General features: G+C 41.5%; 1 protein-coding gene across 2 annotated transcripts; it reads left to right on the top strand.

Moving 5' to 3' along the window:
* The first annotated feature begins 6219 nt into the window (after nt 1–6219).
* zgc:171579 (uncharacterized protein LOC557116 homolog) lies at nt 6220–9544 on the top strand. Of its 2 annotated transcripts, none has more exons than XM_027022999.2 (2): nt 6220–6321; nt 7707–9544. In XM_027022999.2, the coding sequence occupies exon 2, from the start codon at nt 7735–7737 to the stop codon at nt 8755–8757; it is 1023 nt and encodes a 340-aa protein (XP_026878800.2). In that variant the 5' UTR covers nt 6220–6321; nt 7707–7734; the 3' UTR covers nt 8758–9544. The 2 variants fall into 2 exon arrangements, with proteins under 2 accessions (XP_026878800.2, XP_035385989.1); XM_035530096.1 differs by having other exon boundaries at nt 7558–9544.
* The last annotated feature ends 9446 nt before the right edge of the window (nt 9545–18990 follow it).

Here is an 18990-nt window from a genome sequence, read left to right as displayed (position 1 = left end):
ACCTCCCAATATTTTGCTCCTCCAGTGTTTTTCTAGGCTTTTAAGAAAGTACTAAAATATAATCGCAGTAAACGCTCCGCGGTCATGCCGGTGAATTCATCTTGTTTTTGTGGTTGATTACATGCCTACGCCTTGGGGAATGTTCTTGATCTCTTCACCGTTGCTCATGACTGAAAGTATTCATCATCCACTCGTGAACCAAAGAGGTAAGCCACACAGCTAGGAATGTGTAAGTCACAGCATTCTTTAATTTATAAACAAAGAGCAAAGAGCTGATTTAAGTACACATTCATTCAAATAGATAAAGGAGAACCGAGGAAAGCAGACAAGCAATGTTCTGTTTGCTACAATTACAGTGCACTGCTACTGTTTGCTCCAGCTTCAGCTCCAGAAGTATATGCATCAAATACAAGAACTTGTGAATGAATGTGGTTGATCAAGGAGCCATTCAGCACCCAGTGGCCTAGGGGCACAGAGGGAGAGGTGGTCACCTGCAGGGGGATCTACCATCATGCTATGCGCCACTGCCATGAGCTCTTGGGTGACAATGCAAACAGAGTACAGTGTGATACAAAGAAAGAAGAGCCCCAGAGGTGGCTGGTCATCATGGTGCATGAAAATGAGAAAGAACGGCGCTCTCAAATGGTGGTACCCAAGCCAAGGTGATAATTGTTATGCAATCAGTAGTCACTGGCTCTAAAATAAATGTAATTTACTTAGTGTGTTTAGGTTGGATTGCTTTGTTTAATCGGGTTTGTTTTTACATCAGATTCCCTTCTGGCGTCGTGCATTCACATTTGTTGTTATTTTTCCATTCATATTGGTTTTGCCTTTCATGTTTGTGGCTTTCGTTTGTTTTGTTTTATTGCATTGCTTAGGGCATTGATTGCTGCTTAATTTGGTAATCATATTTATGCATAAGATGATTGTAGTCTTGCACTGGTGGCCAATGGCTTGATTTAGTCTGGCTCCCCATCTGTCCATGTAGACCAAGCCCAGCCACATAGTCACCAGTCCTGCAGAATCTTCGAGGATTAACACAACTGGCAAGCTGTGTACATGCTGCAGAAAAACATCAGTGGTACCAATAAATTTCCAACAAGCAGAGAAGATGAAGGAAATTTCCACATGGACGCATCAGGGGGAGTAAAATTCATGACCTATACCAGGTCATACTAACCCCCATTAAAATGATAGCACTTGAAGAGGCCTAAAAAAACAAACAAATGAAAACTACATGGTGAGGAGCTTTTCTGCAAGCATACTGGCTAAAACTGAAGAGGCGATGACTCACCTCTGCTGAGTTGTGTTGACCATATCTATGTGCATAGACTTCAAGCAACCTCAAAGCATGGTTACTATAATTAATTTGTGTGAATAGGAAAGTTATAGGCTTACTTGCTATGCACGCACCTGGCTCTCAGTTACCACACCATCTGAAAGGCCACCCACCTTAAGACCATCAATTCAATATCAAACTGCACAAAAGAGGATGACTAATTATGCATCTAAATCAAAATAAACACTTCTCTAAAAATACACAAATTAAAGAGTTCTTACCTGATTTCGCAAGTCACTTCCTTGGAGACCAAAAGGCAGGAAAAGTATAGCCTATACTGCACATGTAAAACCAGGCAAACAAGGAAGACAGAAATTCCCCACCTGCGTTGTCTGATTTAACCCCCCACCCCCAGGGATTTCTGGGATTTACTGGCATTGACAGGCTCTTCTACCACACAGGAGACAACAGCAAATGGTGTCTAGGATCAACTATAGACCTTTAGTTACCTCTTGCATACATGACCTAATGATCGAATGATGCAATGATACAGGCAGGTGAGAAAGCAGTAAAGCCTGTGTAAGAGAAAAAGATCTGACTTTTACTTTTAGTTAAAACTGATGTGGGGTTTTTTTTAAGAACACTTTGGCTAATCTGTCAGTTATCATTAAACAGATGCTTGGAGATTCTGTGCCTGTTCATTCCTCTGTAACTAAAAATTGAACACATCCAGGCCATACTAACCAATTGAGAAGCTTCTCTGGAAGGAGGTGGTGCTCTGTGCCTGTCAGTTACTGACACATAGATGGGCAGCTAATGGAAGGGTGGGCTAAGGAGGGGCCTTGATAAGACATTTTGTTAAAGGACATGAGATTGAAGGTATATATATATATATATATATATATATATATATATATATATATATATATAAAGTATTTTGATATTTTATAAGGTATTTTGAAGTACCTTTCAGGAAGATGGAAGATGTGTATGCGGCACTACAGACAATCTCTCCTGTGACCATCACTGAGACCAATCAGCTGATATACACCACAGCAACAGTGATACTTGAGATGCTTGGCTACAAGATGAACACCATCAAGGAGCAGTATCCTCCATGGAGAAGGGTACTGGAGGCCACGATAAAAGAAACACAGAAAGAAGTCAGCCAGCTATCAGAAATACAGAAAGGTGTGATGAAAGTACCGGAGTACAACAAGCTGTCAAGGACCCCCAGAAAGGGCAGCCATTCAACCAATAACCTGCCTCTGCACAACATGGAACCTCCTGCCAGGCATCATTGCGGCTACGATGAGTAGGCACATGGCTCAATACATGTGGTAGGGGCCCAGAAAGAATTGGCAAGAACACCAGCGAGGCCAAGCTGCAGATTCTGGTGGATAAAACAGTCGCTCGAGACAGTAAGACCACACATACTGACCTGTGCACCACCTGGATTGACAACAAGAAAGCCTATGATTCCATGCCTCACACATCCATCATGGTAGGATAAACCCCTGCATGGTATGTATCACCAGCAAATAGTAGCTGATATGGAGAAATCCTACCAATGGCTGGAAAAAACTGGGTTGAAAGACAGCACAGAGGCCCTAATCATGGCAGCAGAGGAACAAGCTCTGAACACGAGATCAATAGAGGCCGAGATCTACCACACCAAGCCGGTCCCCAGATGCAGGCTGTGCAAAGATGCCCCTGAAATTATCCAGCACATAATAGCGGGATGCAAGATCCTAGCAGGCAGAGGTACATGGAACACCATAACAAATTGGCTGGCATACTACACAGAAACATCTGTGCCGAGTACAGGCTGGAAGTTCCAAGGTCAAAGTGGGATACATCCCCAAAGATCGTGGAAAATGACCAATCTAAGATCTTGTGGGACTTCCAGATACAGACAGACAAGATGGCAATGGTGAACCAACCAGACATAGTCGTGGTGGATAAACAGCAGAAAGAGAGCTGTAGTGATAGATGTGGTGATTCTAAGGAACAAGGAACATGAAAAGTTCAAGAAATACCAAAGGCTGAAAGATATCAAGGGCTAGAAAGCTAGAAAAGATGTGGAAGGTAAAGGCAAACAGTGGTTCCCATGGTAATTGGAGCACATGGGGACGTAACCCCCAAAATGGGAGAATCTCCATCCAGAAAAGTACAGTCCTGGGAACCACTACAATTCTACGCATGACCCTCAAGCTCCCAGGCCTCTTGTAGAAGGCCCGATCTTAACATAAAATGACCTCCCAGCGGAACGCAAGTAGGAATTTTTTTTTATAAATAAAATTTTCCTAAATGCTGAACATATTATATGTATTATCTGGTTCATTTCTTCATTTCTTCATTTCAGACAGACAAAGGATGCACCATTTCACTGCGTGTTGTACTGTGTATGACTATGTATGTGACAAATAAACCAAACTTGAACTTGAACTTTTTTCTGAAATGTCCTCTCTGGCAGTCACAGATTTATGTATTAAAGTAGGTAACTAGTAGGTAATTCAGAACAAAAAGAGCCAAAAAGATTTGAATTAAATTAAATTAAAACTGGAATAATATAGGCATGAATATCAACCACATTGTGGAGTAACTCTGATGGTTTAAACTTGAATTTAACAATTAAAAGTTAAAGATATCTTACCAAAGACATTAAATTCGGTTTAGAAAATTTATCTTCAGAGGGAAACTGGAACTTGGCAAAGAAGTGTGTTATTTCCCCATAGCCATCCAGATAATAACCATTTGCACCACACTATGTTTCAAGTTTCAAGTTTCAAGTTTGGTTTATTTGTCACATACATAGTCATACACAGTACAACACGCAGTGAAATGGTGGAGAGTGCTCTGTCCAAACTGAGGAAGAGAACCAGGGGTGCATAGAGAAAAAAATATATATACAGATAAATATATATTCTATGTATGTACAAAAATATATTAACAATGTATGTACAATATATGTATATTATGATTATATACACAATGTACAATGTATATGGTTGAGTATATATGTACACAATCTACAATATATGTACACAATCTACACAATCTGTTTGGTAAGTAAGGCCAACAGTGCCAGGAAAGGGAACCCTGTTTGCTCTCTCTCTCTCTCTCTCTCTCTCTCTCTCTCTCTCTCTCTCTCTCTCTCTCTCTCTCTCTCTCTCTCCCCTCCCCCTCTGTGTTTAGGCATACCAGTATTGCAATAAGCAGATAAAACTAGGCCAAGCATTTTCAAATACATTACCACCAGCCCAAACCATGGCCAAACTCAAAACTACAGCCTAACATAACTTTAATTATTGCATGTGTGCTTTTAGTTCATAGAAACATCTGCCTAAAGCAGCTGGCAGAAACAGTGGAAATAGTTCTAAGTGATGTTCACATGTCTGACAACAAGATCCTTTTACATATTTTTCTTTGTATGCTTTTATTAACTCAGTAGCTCCTTTTCTTCAAATAGCTCTGTAACAAATGTGAATCCTGTATTTTCTGCAACTGTATTCTATCTTCCTGCATTCCTTGCTGCTGGGTCTCAGTGGCATAGGGGATACTCATAGATCAAATGCACTACATGTTACATATTACATATTACATGCAAGTTTTCTCTACACTCAAGGCCTTCAGTCATAGAACTCCTATATTTTATTGTAATCATTCAACAATGCAGTGGACCAACATGTCATCCTATACATAAATGACACTAGATTTATTCCACAGCTCCATCGTCAGAGGAATTTGAAACCCTTTCTTATCTAGTCTGGATCATGTTGCCATAAATTTAATCAGATGATAACTTAAATAAAGTCTTTGAAGTCATTAAAAGAAACTGTACTTTTAACAACCTATAAGGCCAGAGATCAAAACGCTGAAACGCATAAAGTGTTTCTAGCATAAAAGGTTTCTGTTAATCCTATTTATGAAGCCTGGTTTTATGGTGACTACATTATGGGCCCGCTAATGAAGCTGCGTATGGTGATGCAGTCATGCAGAGAGTCATGCAGAGATGTGTTGCATCTCCTTGAATCGATCGTTTTTCATGTTCATCTGTCTAAAAGCTTTGATGCTGATAAGGGCCCAAAATTCAGGGTATAAGAGAAAAAAAAAACCCTCAACACTCATGCTGCTGCTTGGCCTTTGATGTGAATGGGAGCATGGTGTTTTCCAATTCCGCACATAGTATTCAACCATGCACTCTGGCTCTTCCCATTAACATAATACTACAGTGGCACTTGAGATGGTGCTAGTGATGATTTTACTACAGCATTTGGTGCTTAATGGGTTAATGGTTTTCTCGTTTAATCCTTGGCTAGGTTACAGGGCGACACCCAAAGGATACCAGCCTCTAAAGAACAAATATGCCACATATCTTTAAAGGAGTCTTTGTACACTCACTAGTAACTAGGTATTAGAAATTCCTGTGTCACATTCGCCCTGGCTTTATCAGATACGCCTGTGTTATAGGAATGCTTTTCAAGTGTACGATTACAGATAGTAGCTCTCTGTGTTGGCTCCTCTCTATGCTGTTCACCTGTGACCACAGGGTTACTCTCATCATGGCATTAATACTGACGAAACGGTTGTGTAGTTGTGGGGATAAAGTTGTTGAAAGTGGATCAGGCATGTCAGTGTTTCCAGGCTCTTTCAGAAGCTGCCTGCTTTTTTTTTATTAATGACATAAGGCTGGTTCTTATTCATTTGCTATTCACGCTTTCTTTCTGCTGTCTGATGTAACTCTGGCCACCAATAACCATGACAAATTCCCAACAAGGAACAAGCAGGAAAAATCAGTTAAGGATTAAAAAGAAATATGAAGCTGATGCACACTTCTGTATCAGATCATTTGGTTATGATTCTTGTACATCATATCCTGCTGACACAATGGTGTGGTTTCCTCTTTTCTGGGCCAGTAGAAAATTAGTTCTGTTTTAGAAAGGTTTAGAAACCTTTCCTTAAGCTACATTACATATTCATCCAATCCAGCATAGTTACTGAATTTAAAAAAGGCAAATTAATCTAAACAGGCAACCAAGGTGAGTGCACTGTACATGTATTTTTATATAGACTTGGATATATTATTGAAGGTCTCAGTAAGAGTGATAATAATTTGAAAAAGGGGGTTTGGAAATACACATTCACAAATTTTTTCCATCAAAAGTTTTGTCCTGAAGCTTTGGCAGCAAGTTATGTTTGTGTGATATGGTCTTGAACATAAAATGGGTTGGTTTTCTGGACACTGGTTAAGGCTAAAACAGATTATTGTATATGACCTAATCTTTGTGGGCATTATTTTGCAGTGGAAACATGAACGTGAAACGACCAGTCCCAAAAGGCGAATGCAATTTTTATGCATATATAAGGTTTTGTCCCCTACTAACTTGGGAGAAATTTGCTAACCTAAGCAAATATTTGGAACTGCCTCCTGCTTGCTGAGTTGTATCATAAAGGGTGCCAGTTCATATTCTAATAGTAGTGCCTAAAATGCCTACTCCAATAGCCTGGCATTTCCAGTGGGCATTTTGTCTGGGATTGATGCTGATAAAATCACCCAACTATCAGATCGCGCTGGGCTGATTCTGGGTTGTACTGAAAGTAGATGGTGCTCTATCTCATTTGCGTGGACGTGTTATTTTAAAAGTGCACGCTCCTCCATCCATGTGCAATACTAGAGATGCAAAAATTGTACAAAAATACTATATGTTGTAGCACTTGCATTACATTGCAACAACAATATTTGAGCACCCATGGAAAAAAGGGGCCCATGTGTAAATTGGAATAAAATGAGCTCTGGAGGGGTGCAGTGTTGCATTTTAAAGTTTTGTCTGCACTAAAAGGTGTGATTCATCTCTTGCAGGTCCTGATGATGATTAAGTGAGTGGCAACGTTTGTTTTAGAGCAGAGAGCACACAAACCTAAGCTATGACAGCATGGAGTTGGTTGCCTCTGTAATATATCTTATAAAGGCAGTTGATGTCAACTGAATCAATTTTATTTCCTGCCAAGCAAAAAATGTCAGCACACTAGAATAAGAATCTGTTGCTAAAGAAAGGTCAGAATTGCAACATATTCTTCAGTTTTTAAAGAGGGTAGAGAGAAGAGCTACAAGCAGTTTTGTAACACCGTGCGGGGATTACAGGTTTTCAAAAAAAGGGGCTTTTTGCACTTATAAAGATGTTGTCAGGCTTTCTAAGTAGAATAACCCACTGTTTGTCAACACAGTTCTTAGGACCCACCTGTTGGTATTTTTTTTTTTCTCTCCTACCTCCCAGCACACCTGAACCAAAGGCATCAAGAACATCTATTACTGTGTACTGAGAGCTGGACGGAACAAAAATGTGTCCCAAGATACACTAGCATTATGTACTTGTAAAATATTCTGCTGGAACAGTGACATACTCTCGCCATCTCTCTTTCTCAGTATTTCTCCACACCTCTCATTACATATAATGATGGAGAGCACTTCCAACATCAGCTCATACGACGGGCATATGACGGGGGTCGTGGCTTGCGGGATAGACTTCAGACAAGACAGCGTGTTCCTTCCTGTCCTCTACAGCATCTTTTTCATCATCGGCATGCCACTGAACCTGATGGCCCTTTTTGGACTCTACCGGCTGATAAAATCGGAGAACGTTTTGCCCATGTATGTTATCAACTTGTTGATCGCTGACCTCATCCAGCTGTTGTCTATGCCTCTGTGGATCGACTATTACTCCAGCGAGCACTACTGGCGCTTCGGACCTGAGGCGTGCCAGGCCATGGGCCTGTGCTTCTACATCAGCATCTACACGGGGATCTTCTTCATGTGCATCATCGCACTGGAGCGGCACCTGGCCATAGCTCATCCCCACAGGTTCCAGCAGTTCCACCAGCTGAAGTTTGCCTGGTGGATGTCACTGAGCATTTGGGTTTTAATCACCCTGCCCCCCTCCATTGCCTTCAACAAACTCTTCCCCAAGCAGATAAATGACACCTTGTGCATTGAGAAGTATCCTTCAGAACAAAATTTCATCGTCTACCGGCTGATTATTTTGGCCCTGTCCTTCATCATACCCCTCTGCTTCATAGCCGGCCTCCACTGGCAGACCCTCCGCTCACTGATGGCGATCAACTCCTTCTTGTCCGAGGAGAAGAGGCGTATCAAGGGGCTTCTCACCCTGCTGGTGGCCATATTCGTCACGGTGCTGGGGCCCTATCACTTCATTGGCTGCGTAAAGTACCTGGGGCTGCTGGCCCACAGCCAATCATGCGACTGGGAGAAGGCCGTGTTTGTGCCTTACCAGCTGAGCCGGGGCTTATTGAGCCTCAACAGCCTGCTGGATCCAGTGCTATACACGTTCCTGCGGACCGATTTCCGGGTGACGGCCAGGCGCTACCTGCCCTGCTTGAGTGGGAGTGAGGGGTCACGTCACTCCGCCTGTGGTACGTCAGAGCTCACTGAGAGGGGCACAAGCTCCACCCAGGACTGAGAGTAGGGACTGAAACACGTCACTCAAACTTATGAATGAATGTAGCATGATCACATTTGTGAAATGCTAATAGAGCTGCATTGTCTTTTACTGAATAAGAGCAGCATTAGCATTATTAGCAGAAGTTCTTCTCGATCCATTGTGGCTATTATTGAATACAGGTTAGAGTAATAGTGAAAGAATAGCTGTACATGATGAAAAAAATAATTGCACATTATTAGCTCCAGTTTTTAGTTTTTCCTGAATGCAGGTTCATCCTTTTCTTGGATGAAATTACACAGCCAATGGTAATTCTCTACTTTGTAAGTAAACAAATGTTTTCAGAGCAAAGCTTATAAATGTTCCTTAAGAGAAAGAGATGAAAGAAAATTATCCTAATTACCACATTTAAATTATAATCATAATGATTCAAATAGTTCTGCTTAGCATCATTTACAAAAGCTAGCATTCACTGAATCTTTTCCTTTTACCCTACGTCAGTAGTACCTTGAAAACAAATTCTAATTTCATAACTTTTAGCACAAATGTGAATTAAAGGCTATTTTTAAAATTAGATATCAATAATGGCTCATCTAATTTGGATGTACCAAAAGCATACTTAAAATAAAGAGAAGCAGCCATGGTTGAATAGGCAATGCTAGGTAAGTGAATGTTTATACAATTTAAATAAATCACTTTGTTTCGTTTTTTTATTATTTATTTTGCTGCTGTAAAGCATAATATGTATATCTACTTCAGCTGTTATTTGCTGCCTTTGAAGGTACTGAATTAAACTGACAGTAAACTACTGAATGGTCACCACTTGTAGCCATAATTTGCGCATTTCCCATGCCAGAGAATGTTCTGTTCCAAATTTGGTTCAGAGTTGTTAATGCAGCAATGGAAAGCACAGAGGATCAAAACCTACCTTTTGACTCTCATTGGCACTGTGCCAAGAACAGATGGCAGGTCCCTAGTTATTTGGGAAGTTCTCATCACCGGATTGCATCACACCCCTATTAAGACAGATGCATGTTGACAAAATGTTTCTTTTTAGCATCAGTCGTCAAACTAATTTGAGTTTGACTGGAAATAATACAAAAACCAAACAAAAAAATCTACTTTGTTGCTCTGTGGAAGACGACTTGTATTTATTGTTAAAAAGCAATGCTTTTGCCACAGCTGAGTTCCACAAACAGCGTCGCAAAATGTGTGCCATTTCCCAACCATCGCTTAATCCTTTCAAAGAGATGTGGCGTGGCCAATGCCGCCGAATTTCCCTGACTCAGTCCTATTTGGCAAATCCGTTTGCTGCCAAAGAAAAGCTATACAGGATGCTCTTGTTCCCAAATGTGAGACACACCATCTGTGGCCTGACGCATTTGCAGGAATAGAATGAGATAACACACTCCAAATGTGAAGGTGCCTATCTCTGCACCTTGCCATGAGGCTTATCTCCCTGAACTGTATGCTCTGAGATGTGCTTTTTGTGTGTGTGTGTGTGTGTGTGTGTGTGTGTGTGTGTGTGTGTGTGTGTGTGTGTGTTCCCGTGTGCTTGTTTGTGTGCTATTAGTGCTCCTGAAATCACATGCGCCACGTTTTGTTATTCTCAACATTTCTCCCATTCTCTCTATACAGTCTCTGAGTGCCTCTGTTTTACAAATGATCTTATAGCCTGCCCATTTTTTCATCATTTCTCAGGAATCAAACATTCCTGTCTCACACATCCAGTGGGTGGTCATTCCTTTTTCTCACACTCAGGTCTCCTGTCAGAGTTTGAGGGTGTGGTGCAGTATTTCTGATGTTCCTAGTATTGCTGTCATCATTCTGTTGGGATCTGTTGGACCCACTCTTCCAGCGTACAGGTTACAGCCTCATGCACCCTTATCGCCACTAGGATAACCTTGGTGTTAACCTTCCACATCATCTCTATTTCCTCTTTTATTTCCTGGTATAACTTCAGCTTCTCGTACTGCCCCATCACGTGAGATTGCCGCATCCCACACCACTGCTATCTTCTGCATGTGCTCTGCTATCTGTTATGTTTGGTTTGCTCACCATTAATTACTATTTACTAATTAATATTTTCCTTGTGCTCAAGTTTAGCTAAGGTTACAAATGTCTTAATATACTCATAATAAGTACATGAGTAAATGATTACTATACTACAATGATACTAATAATATGCGTAGTGTATATACCACTTTTCAAAGAAGATGCACCTTGAGGTTTTCTTGAAACTGTACTCTTTACAATCTTTGCAGAAATATACAGTAGAAACAGAATAAAAATAATACAACTACATCAAAAATAAGAGATAAAATATAAAGCAAAGAATAAAAACATGACTAGAAAATAAATCAGGGATGTAATTCAATAATTGCAGGCTAATTAAAAGCACAGGTCACTTAGAAGGAAATTCCTCAAATATTTTAAGAATTTAAAAGAATAGTTCTCCATCCTGTTTAAATGTACACTTTGTTACACTCTGAGTGACACAGAAGACAGAGAGTCAGTATGCAGTCAGAAGTGCTCCAGTTTATTGTGAAGAGACATGAGTTATTTATAAGCAGTGTGTGTGTGTGTGTGTGTGTGTGTGTGTGTGTGTGTGTGTGTGTGTGTGTGTGTGTGTGTGTGTGAGTGATTAAACAGGAAGTAAAGGGGCCCGTGTGAGAAGAGCAGACAGCAATTGTACAAACAGCATATTATTGGAATCTAGTCAATATTAACATATTCTCTGAATCTAGCATATTCTAGGAATCTAATTAATACAGGTCTCCTTTCTAGCAACAGTACTAAATAAAAGGACATTTGCATATCATCAAAACAAAAATAGAATGTTCAGAAACTGGACAATATTAATAGACTGCAGTCATAAAATAGTCATAAATTAGCATTGGAGAATTACAGCCTTGCATAAAAGAAGAGGTCTCGTGCCAGGATTTGTTTCTGTTGTGAGGAAGGGATTAAAGCAACATTATAAGCATAAGATATTATTCTTACAGATATCAGCTATTTCTGGGAATATACAGTGTCAAAGGTTTCAGGACATTTGCTGGTAACGGCATTGTAAATCATGTACGTTTCTGTAAATATATGAAAATAACACAATATCACAATAAACAAGGAGTGTTAGATTAATAACACTAATATCAAGAAGAAGAAGAAGAAGAAGAAGAAGAAGAAGAAGAAGAAGAAGAAGAAGAAGAAGAAGAAGAAAACGACTTTCATCAGTTGGTGGCAGGTCTTGATGGCAGAACTTCCTCTTTCACTTCGTGACCTTTCTAACTCTCTCTTCCTTTAAAGCTCTCCTCAAAAATGTATCTTTGCTGCACATTTCCTCTTCCTAAGTGCCACTCCCCTATAAAGTTCAGATTCGCTTTTTTTTGTTTGTTGCTTAACTGAGCTCTTTTTTCTATCAGGAATGACAAACTCGCGTCCGGGTGGTCTACATCGACTGTTGCAGGTTAACAGGAATAGCTAACATGCTAGTCTCCTCAAGGGAACATCTAACAAAGCCCCTTTAAGGCCAGTGTTTTCAACACCATATTTTACACATTTTATGTGTTCAGCAGGCTGCGTTTTCAGATTTTCATGCCCTTATTTTGGGAGACCATTTTACCAAATGCTGCAATCTTTTTGTGTGCTCATTGCTAAACTCATCTAAACACACATAATCTGTAAAATATTAAGTTACTGCAGTTCACTTTAAAGCATAAAACAGCTTGTTTCAAACAGATGCACTTAAATTGTATTTTCTCTGGTATGATATGTTGAAATTCTAAGCATACACAAGAATTAGTATAATTCTTGACAAAATTTTATTAAAGTAATTGGAGATTCTCTTCTATTGCCACTATCTGTGATCCCTTATTGCCATAAGATGAATTCTAGGAAAGTGACTGGAATATATTTTGTGGGGGGTTTTTTTGGTGAAAATATTTTGTGCTACATGGGTTGCAACTTGTCAAGATTTCCAAAAGTGCAAAAGAATTGAGAAAATGTTACATTATGAATTAACATAAATTAGCCTGTTGCTTTTAGTGGCTTATTACACCGTCACCATTTGCAAAATAGCACACAACATTTTGGCAAAGAAAAGGAAAAACAATACTGATGAACGCAAATGACTCTTCATGCATTCATGTTCAGCATCGACCTCCCTAATATCGCAACGCTACTCAGTTTGAATCTGGTTGCAGTTTACATCCAAAAAGCAAATGACAGCTTTGCATCAGTCACATTTTGCTACCACTTTAAGAACATACATGGAAAGGTCTGAACTTGCCAATTTTGGTAGGAACCAATGAAATTGAAAGACAGCTGATGGTGCAGACATATGTGATATTACGAGGCAGAACCCTAAAGCTTCATTAACCAGATCACAGTGATTATGAAGTGGATACTTTGGCCTGGAAGCAATTTCTGCATATTTAATGTGTTTCTCCCATTATAGGTAATACTGCTCCAACCTCTTGATAATGCTGAATGACAGGTGCAGTGAGCCAAACACCACAGAGCGCAGAAAGCTAGCCAACTTCGATGGAGCTCTACATGCGACGTGCACAGGCAAACAGTGGCAGGATGCAAGCTGATTTATTCAAAACAGAAATAAAAGCAAAAGGCGACAAATGTAACAAACACACCAGAAACTTTATCCACATCAGCATAAGACCACGTACACAGCTACATGAGGACTATAACTGACACAGAAGACAGAAATCAACAGGGATTTATACTGATAGGAATTAGAGCTGAAAGCGAGACACAGACAGAGAAAAGAAGGAGACCTGAGAGAGGGCTGGGAAACGTGAGAGGGAAGGATACCGAAGGAAAAGCAGACAGAAAGAAAGAAAGAAAGAAAGAAAGAAAGAAACATATGACGGACAGCACCATGTGGAGAGTGGAACAGATGAATGAGCAGGGGGGGACTGATCTGAGGTCAGTTGTTCTAAGTGAGAGGAACCAGATTCTTTACATTCCCATGCATCAAGGTCTGTAAGAACAGGTGAAAAAATATAAAAAGAAATTTTAAAAAAAGAAAGACAGCAAACGGAAAATCTTTGCTGCATTTCAGAATGACCTCAGACTGAATGGTACTTATAGGAATGTTTTCCTGATAATAACTGAACTCTCTGTGAAGAGCTTATAGAGGGTTTATTCCAATAAAATCCGAATTAACTGCGGGCTTTTTCCAATTAAATCCATGCATGGGGCCTGCAAGTCACTGATAAGGAACCTTATGATACATATCAGAAGAGTGTTTGAGGAAACTAGATCAATAAGCTCAGATGCTGGCCCTGGTGTTGTCCTCTGTGCTCCCAACTGGGTAAGGCTACAACAAAGAGCTCATTGACAAATTAGGACCAACGTGACCAAACGGGAGATGGGAAATGTTGAGGGGATGGACAGACTTTAATCTAAAACCACATTTCTCTCGGAGACAATCAGCAACAAACTCGCTGGGATCGATACCATAATGGCTGATATACTCACTCTGGCGCCCAGTTACAATTTGAGCCGCGTGGTGGTTTTTGTGTGTGTGTGTGTGTGTGTGTGTGTGTGTGTGTGTGTGTGTGTGTGTGCGTGCGTGCGTGCGTGCGTGCGTGCGTGCGTGTGTGCGTGCGTGTGTGTGTGCGTGCACGTGTGTGTGTGTGCTTGCAGAAAAAAGCTGACAGCATTGATTTGGTCCTTTTGCAAATGAGGGGTAATTTTGTGGAAGCATTTCTGTTTCTCTTTTGTGCGGTGCTCTTTGTCATCACCTACTCATTCTGTCCTGCTGGGTCACTCCTCTCCCATGACAGAATGCAAAGATCAAGCATTTGATGAGGTTAGACAGAAAATATGGAAGTGCAGTTATAACAAACATGATGTATCTATTATCTGTCTCACTTCCTCTCAGAGGCAAGCCGGAAGTCTCACCAGGAGATTTAGGCTGTGCAGGAAATTGCTGGGAATCTTTATGGGAAAGTCAGCATGTGACATTTTTCACTGTAACTATTTGTTTCTGGCACTGCTTTTATGAAAGCCCCTGCCCTGCCCATATGCAGACCATGCCTCGCAAAATGTGTAAAAATGCTATGAAAGCAGAATAAACAACAGGCAGGTCGTGACTGTAGCAATACCCGTGTGGCTGGCTTTCCGAGTCTTTCTGCATTTCGACGTTCACCGGCATGCTTGGGCCACGACAAATGTACGTAATCACAGATTTTGTAGCCTGTCATACCTTTTAAGGCAGCCTCCAAATGGGAGTCCAGAGGCACGCATTGACAAAAGCACACTGCGACAGAAACACTGCAGAGGTGCCGTTCTACAGCCTGGATCAGTAAGCACGCGTGCTGCGTAAGAAACAACATGGCCCGCGTTCTTCTGTGGAGTTCTCTCTGCGCAGTGATGTACGGATTCAAAATACCCACACGGTCTTCCGGACACGTTTTAAGACTCAGACCTACAATGCTGCGTATATCTGTAGATCAGCCCCTCTTGAAGCAATTTTCAGCGGACAGTACCTATTGTAGCAAGATGAGAGGCATCTTTATAGCCCTTTGACAGCAGCGCTTGACTTCTTCAACTCACGGCAGGAGAGCGCAAGCAAACATGGAGTTAGAATCTGTGCCTGATCACCGGAAGCCCACAGTACTGATAAGGATCAAGGTGACAGGAAGAGCAGCTCTGTGCAGAGCAGCTCAGAGCAGATCAAAGGTCTACAGAAAGAGCAGCTCAGTGTAGAGCAGCTCAGAGCAGCTCAAGGGTCTACAGAAAGAGCAGCTCAGTGTAGAGTGCATGTGCTGAAGGACATGTGCCTTTGCCGGTGTATGTTGCTGCTGCAGTCCAAAAAAAAAGTGTTTTAGAAGAAGCACATCTATTTTCTTTTAGTATTTCCTTTGCATTTATGGTTTACTTGACAGTAGTAAACCACACGGTCCCATAATGTTTTATTCCAGTAAACCTCCAAAGAAATGGTTCTATATAATAATCGTAAATGGTTTTATATAAAAATCGTAAATGGTTCTATATAATAATTGCAAATGGGTCCTTAAAACAACCGTAAATGGTTCTATATAATAATTGTAAATGGTCCCATATAATAATTGTAAATGGTTCCAATATAACAATCACAAATGGTCCCATATAATAATCAGAAATGGCTCCATATAATAACCACAAATGGTTCTATACACTAATCGTAAATGGTTCTATATAATAATCGCAAATGGCTCCATACAATAATCACGAATGGCTCCACACAACAGTCGTAAATGGTTCTATACAACAATCGTAAATGGTTCTATATCATGATTCTACAGAATTCCCTTTACATTTCAGATGAGTTTGCGGGTAGTAGCCATTAAGCTACTGGATCTAATGCTTTTACAGGATAAAACAATTAATATTTTTCCCCCTGCACAGTCATTGTTGTGCCACTTTTCACTGCAGCCGTCGCTTTGACCTTAGAAAAAATAATGGTCTCTTCATGAAGTCACAAAGCGCCTCCTCAGCTAAAAATAAATAACAGAAATAAATAAATAAGTTTTTTAAAAAAGTTTTAAAAAATCAACAACAGTGAAGTTATTGTGAACTTGTGTAAAATGTTTCATTCTTGGCCTTAGTAGAGTATTTTGACTTTCAGTAACCAGCAAATATTTGCTAGTTTTGTTCTTGAAGCCCCGTTGCAGATTTCTTTTACTGCTTGTGAGTAAGGGTGGATGAGGGTCAGGTCGTTTTGCTTCAGTCTAGAGCTCGTGAACGGCTGTTAAATATTATAAGCCTAAAGCACAAGGAGTGGCTGTGGTTACTGGGTGCAGACGAAGGCTGTGTGTGACTAATGGATAAGACCATCAGACTGAGGGAGGGAGAAATTGTTTTTGGCCTCATAGTCATTCCGGACCAAATTTTAATAAGGGCGTTAGACCGCTTGCTGACTTCACTTCAGTTCAGTTCAACTCAATCGAGTTGAATTTGATTCAACTGAATTTGAATGTAATGAATTTAATCAATTCTTTAGTTATTCACTGCACTTTTCCATCATTTGCCAGGATGTTGGCTGTTATTAAGCTCATGATCTTGTACCTAATGTTTTAGCTTTTTAAAAAAAAAATTATCTGTCACTGTGAAAATACTGACTATACTGGATCATCATTTGATGAACATGCTGCAGTGCTTTTATTAGCACATCAGTGCTGCATCCTAGTATTGTAAAGCGGTATTCACGGAACTGAAACATTCATGAACCACAACAGAAAGCAAGTACCAGAAGTATCAGTGATCAAAAAAATGGCCATTCAAGTCAGGATGAGCTCTTAGAAGGTCATACACTATTATGAATAAGTAACATCAGCAGCACAGCATGAAATTAAGATGTTGACTGCTCTGTCCCTGTACTCTGATAGCTAGGTGTTCCAAGCACAGATATAAGAAGCGTATCCGATCACGCCACGCGCATGCGTCGTCCTTCACGGACGCGTCGTTCTCTCCCGCAGTCGCTCAGCTGCTATCATCTGTTGCTCTACTCTGTGAAACTGCTGGCTGTGTGCACGGAAGAAAAAGAAAAAAAAAGGGTGAGGAGGAGGGAAACAACCAAGTCAACCCCTCGGACGCCTTTCGTAACGCCGTTTCTCCATGGGCGCCTGAGAGCAGCGATTCAAAGGAAGTGCATCGCTCGCCATGATTTCAGCCGCACCGACTGCTAACGAGGATCAAAGCCAGCGGCCCGAAGACGCCCGGGCGCGCTACGTTTCAGAAGCAGGTGGGGGCCGACAGCGCAGCAGATCTTAGGGAAAAGCCTCATCGTCGACATCCAGACGAGAGGAGGAAAACAACCGCAGAGCGGGAGGCGGCGTTCCCGCGGTTCGTGCATTTTCGGGCCGCGGGCGAGTTACGAGCGGAGTGGGCTTCGGCCGTAAATGGATCCTCGCAAACGAGTCTGAGCTTTTCCGCAGCAGGGCTTTGCTACGGAGCCTGGACGAGGGCCTTGCTTAATAATGAATTCGTGGTGCGTGGTTGTGGGTTTGGCAGAGCAGACTGGAGCGTGGATACATAAATCCATTAATAAAATGAGGAAGGATGCGTGAGGGGATGAATAGAATGCTAATGATATCTGCTGCACTTACATCACTTTGGCGAGTTGGATGTGAATTTTATACCCTTTACACTCTTATTAATGAAAGTCTACAACAAACATGACATGGAATATTTACCAAGTGGGTAAAAGGATAAGCTTTGTCTCTGTGTGGGTGTATATGCAGCCATACAAGAGGTATATAAACATGCGCCGATATCTTCACATGTACATACATTTCCACTGAATATTTTAATATCTATATGCTCCCATGTGGGTGCATGACAGGTGGGACTGCGTCTCCTGGAATACAGTCTCATGACCGCAACAGGGAATTTGTAGTCCATGAATCATACATTTGAATAGGAAAAATGCATAAAACATTCAACAATTTCACATTTTCCCTCCTTAGTGAAGTGCTGGGTGGATGGAGGAGGGGAGCAGCTTATTGGCCAAGGTGCAGATAACTGGAAATCTTCTCTTACCGAAGTAACGAGTGAGGAGAAATGTAAGCACACCTTTACTGGGCCGTAACGGTCCGTGATCAAAGCCCCCCTCAACGTGAACAACAGAGGGAAATCTAGAATTGAGGAAAACCAGAAACACGGAAGAAGCATAGGAACAACCAGAGCGGCAAAACCACCGGCTGCAAACAGCAGGAAAGCAGGGAACGCTATGAGTATGGGAAAACAAAGCACGCATGCAATTAGGGAATTCTTAGGGAATACAACCAACCTGCAAAGCAATGGGCTAATTCCAGAAAGAGGGAATATAAGGGGCGGCGCCATGGCCACAGGCCAGTAGGGCTGGAACCGGGCATAGGTGCCATGGTGGAGCAGTGAGGAGAAACCTGCAGAGAGCGGAGCGGAAGCGGGCCTGAGCGGAACCCGTGCGCCGCAGGTCGAGATGTCACCGCAAGTCCGAGCAGTGCCTCGCTGGACTGTACTTGGTATACGTTTGGCCGAGAGTCTCGAGGCGTGCGGCTGCCTCCGACCTTTGCGGCAGGGCCTTGGTCGCTTGTCACGAAGCTGCTCCAGTAGCAACGTCGGCCCTCGTTTTCTCTGTGTTTTTGCCGCTTTGCATGCATCCTGGTTCCGCCCCTCCCGGGGCTGCTTTCAGCATCACGACTGATTAGCCAAACTGATTTCCAATTCTGTCTCATGTCTAAGAAGCTCCATCAGACAGTCCATCAAACA

The sequence above is a fragment of the Electrophorus electricus genome, chromosome 9 (assembly GCF_013358815.1).
Source record: "Electrophorus electricus isolate fEleEle1 chromosome 9, fEleEle1.pri, whole genome shotgun sequence".
Taxonomy (NCBI): Eukaryota; Metazoa; Chordata; class Actinopteri; order Gymnotiformes; family Gymnotidae; genus Electrophorus; species Electrophorus electricus.
This window is presented reverse-complemented; position numbering and strand designations above follow the sequence as displayed.

What these genes read in the sequence shown, in the direction of transcription:
- zgc:171579 (XM_027022999.2), top strand. Translation starts at nt 7,735, where the DNA reads ATGATGGAGAGCACTTCCAACATCAGCTCATACGACGGGCATATGACG.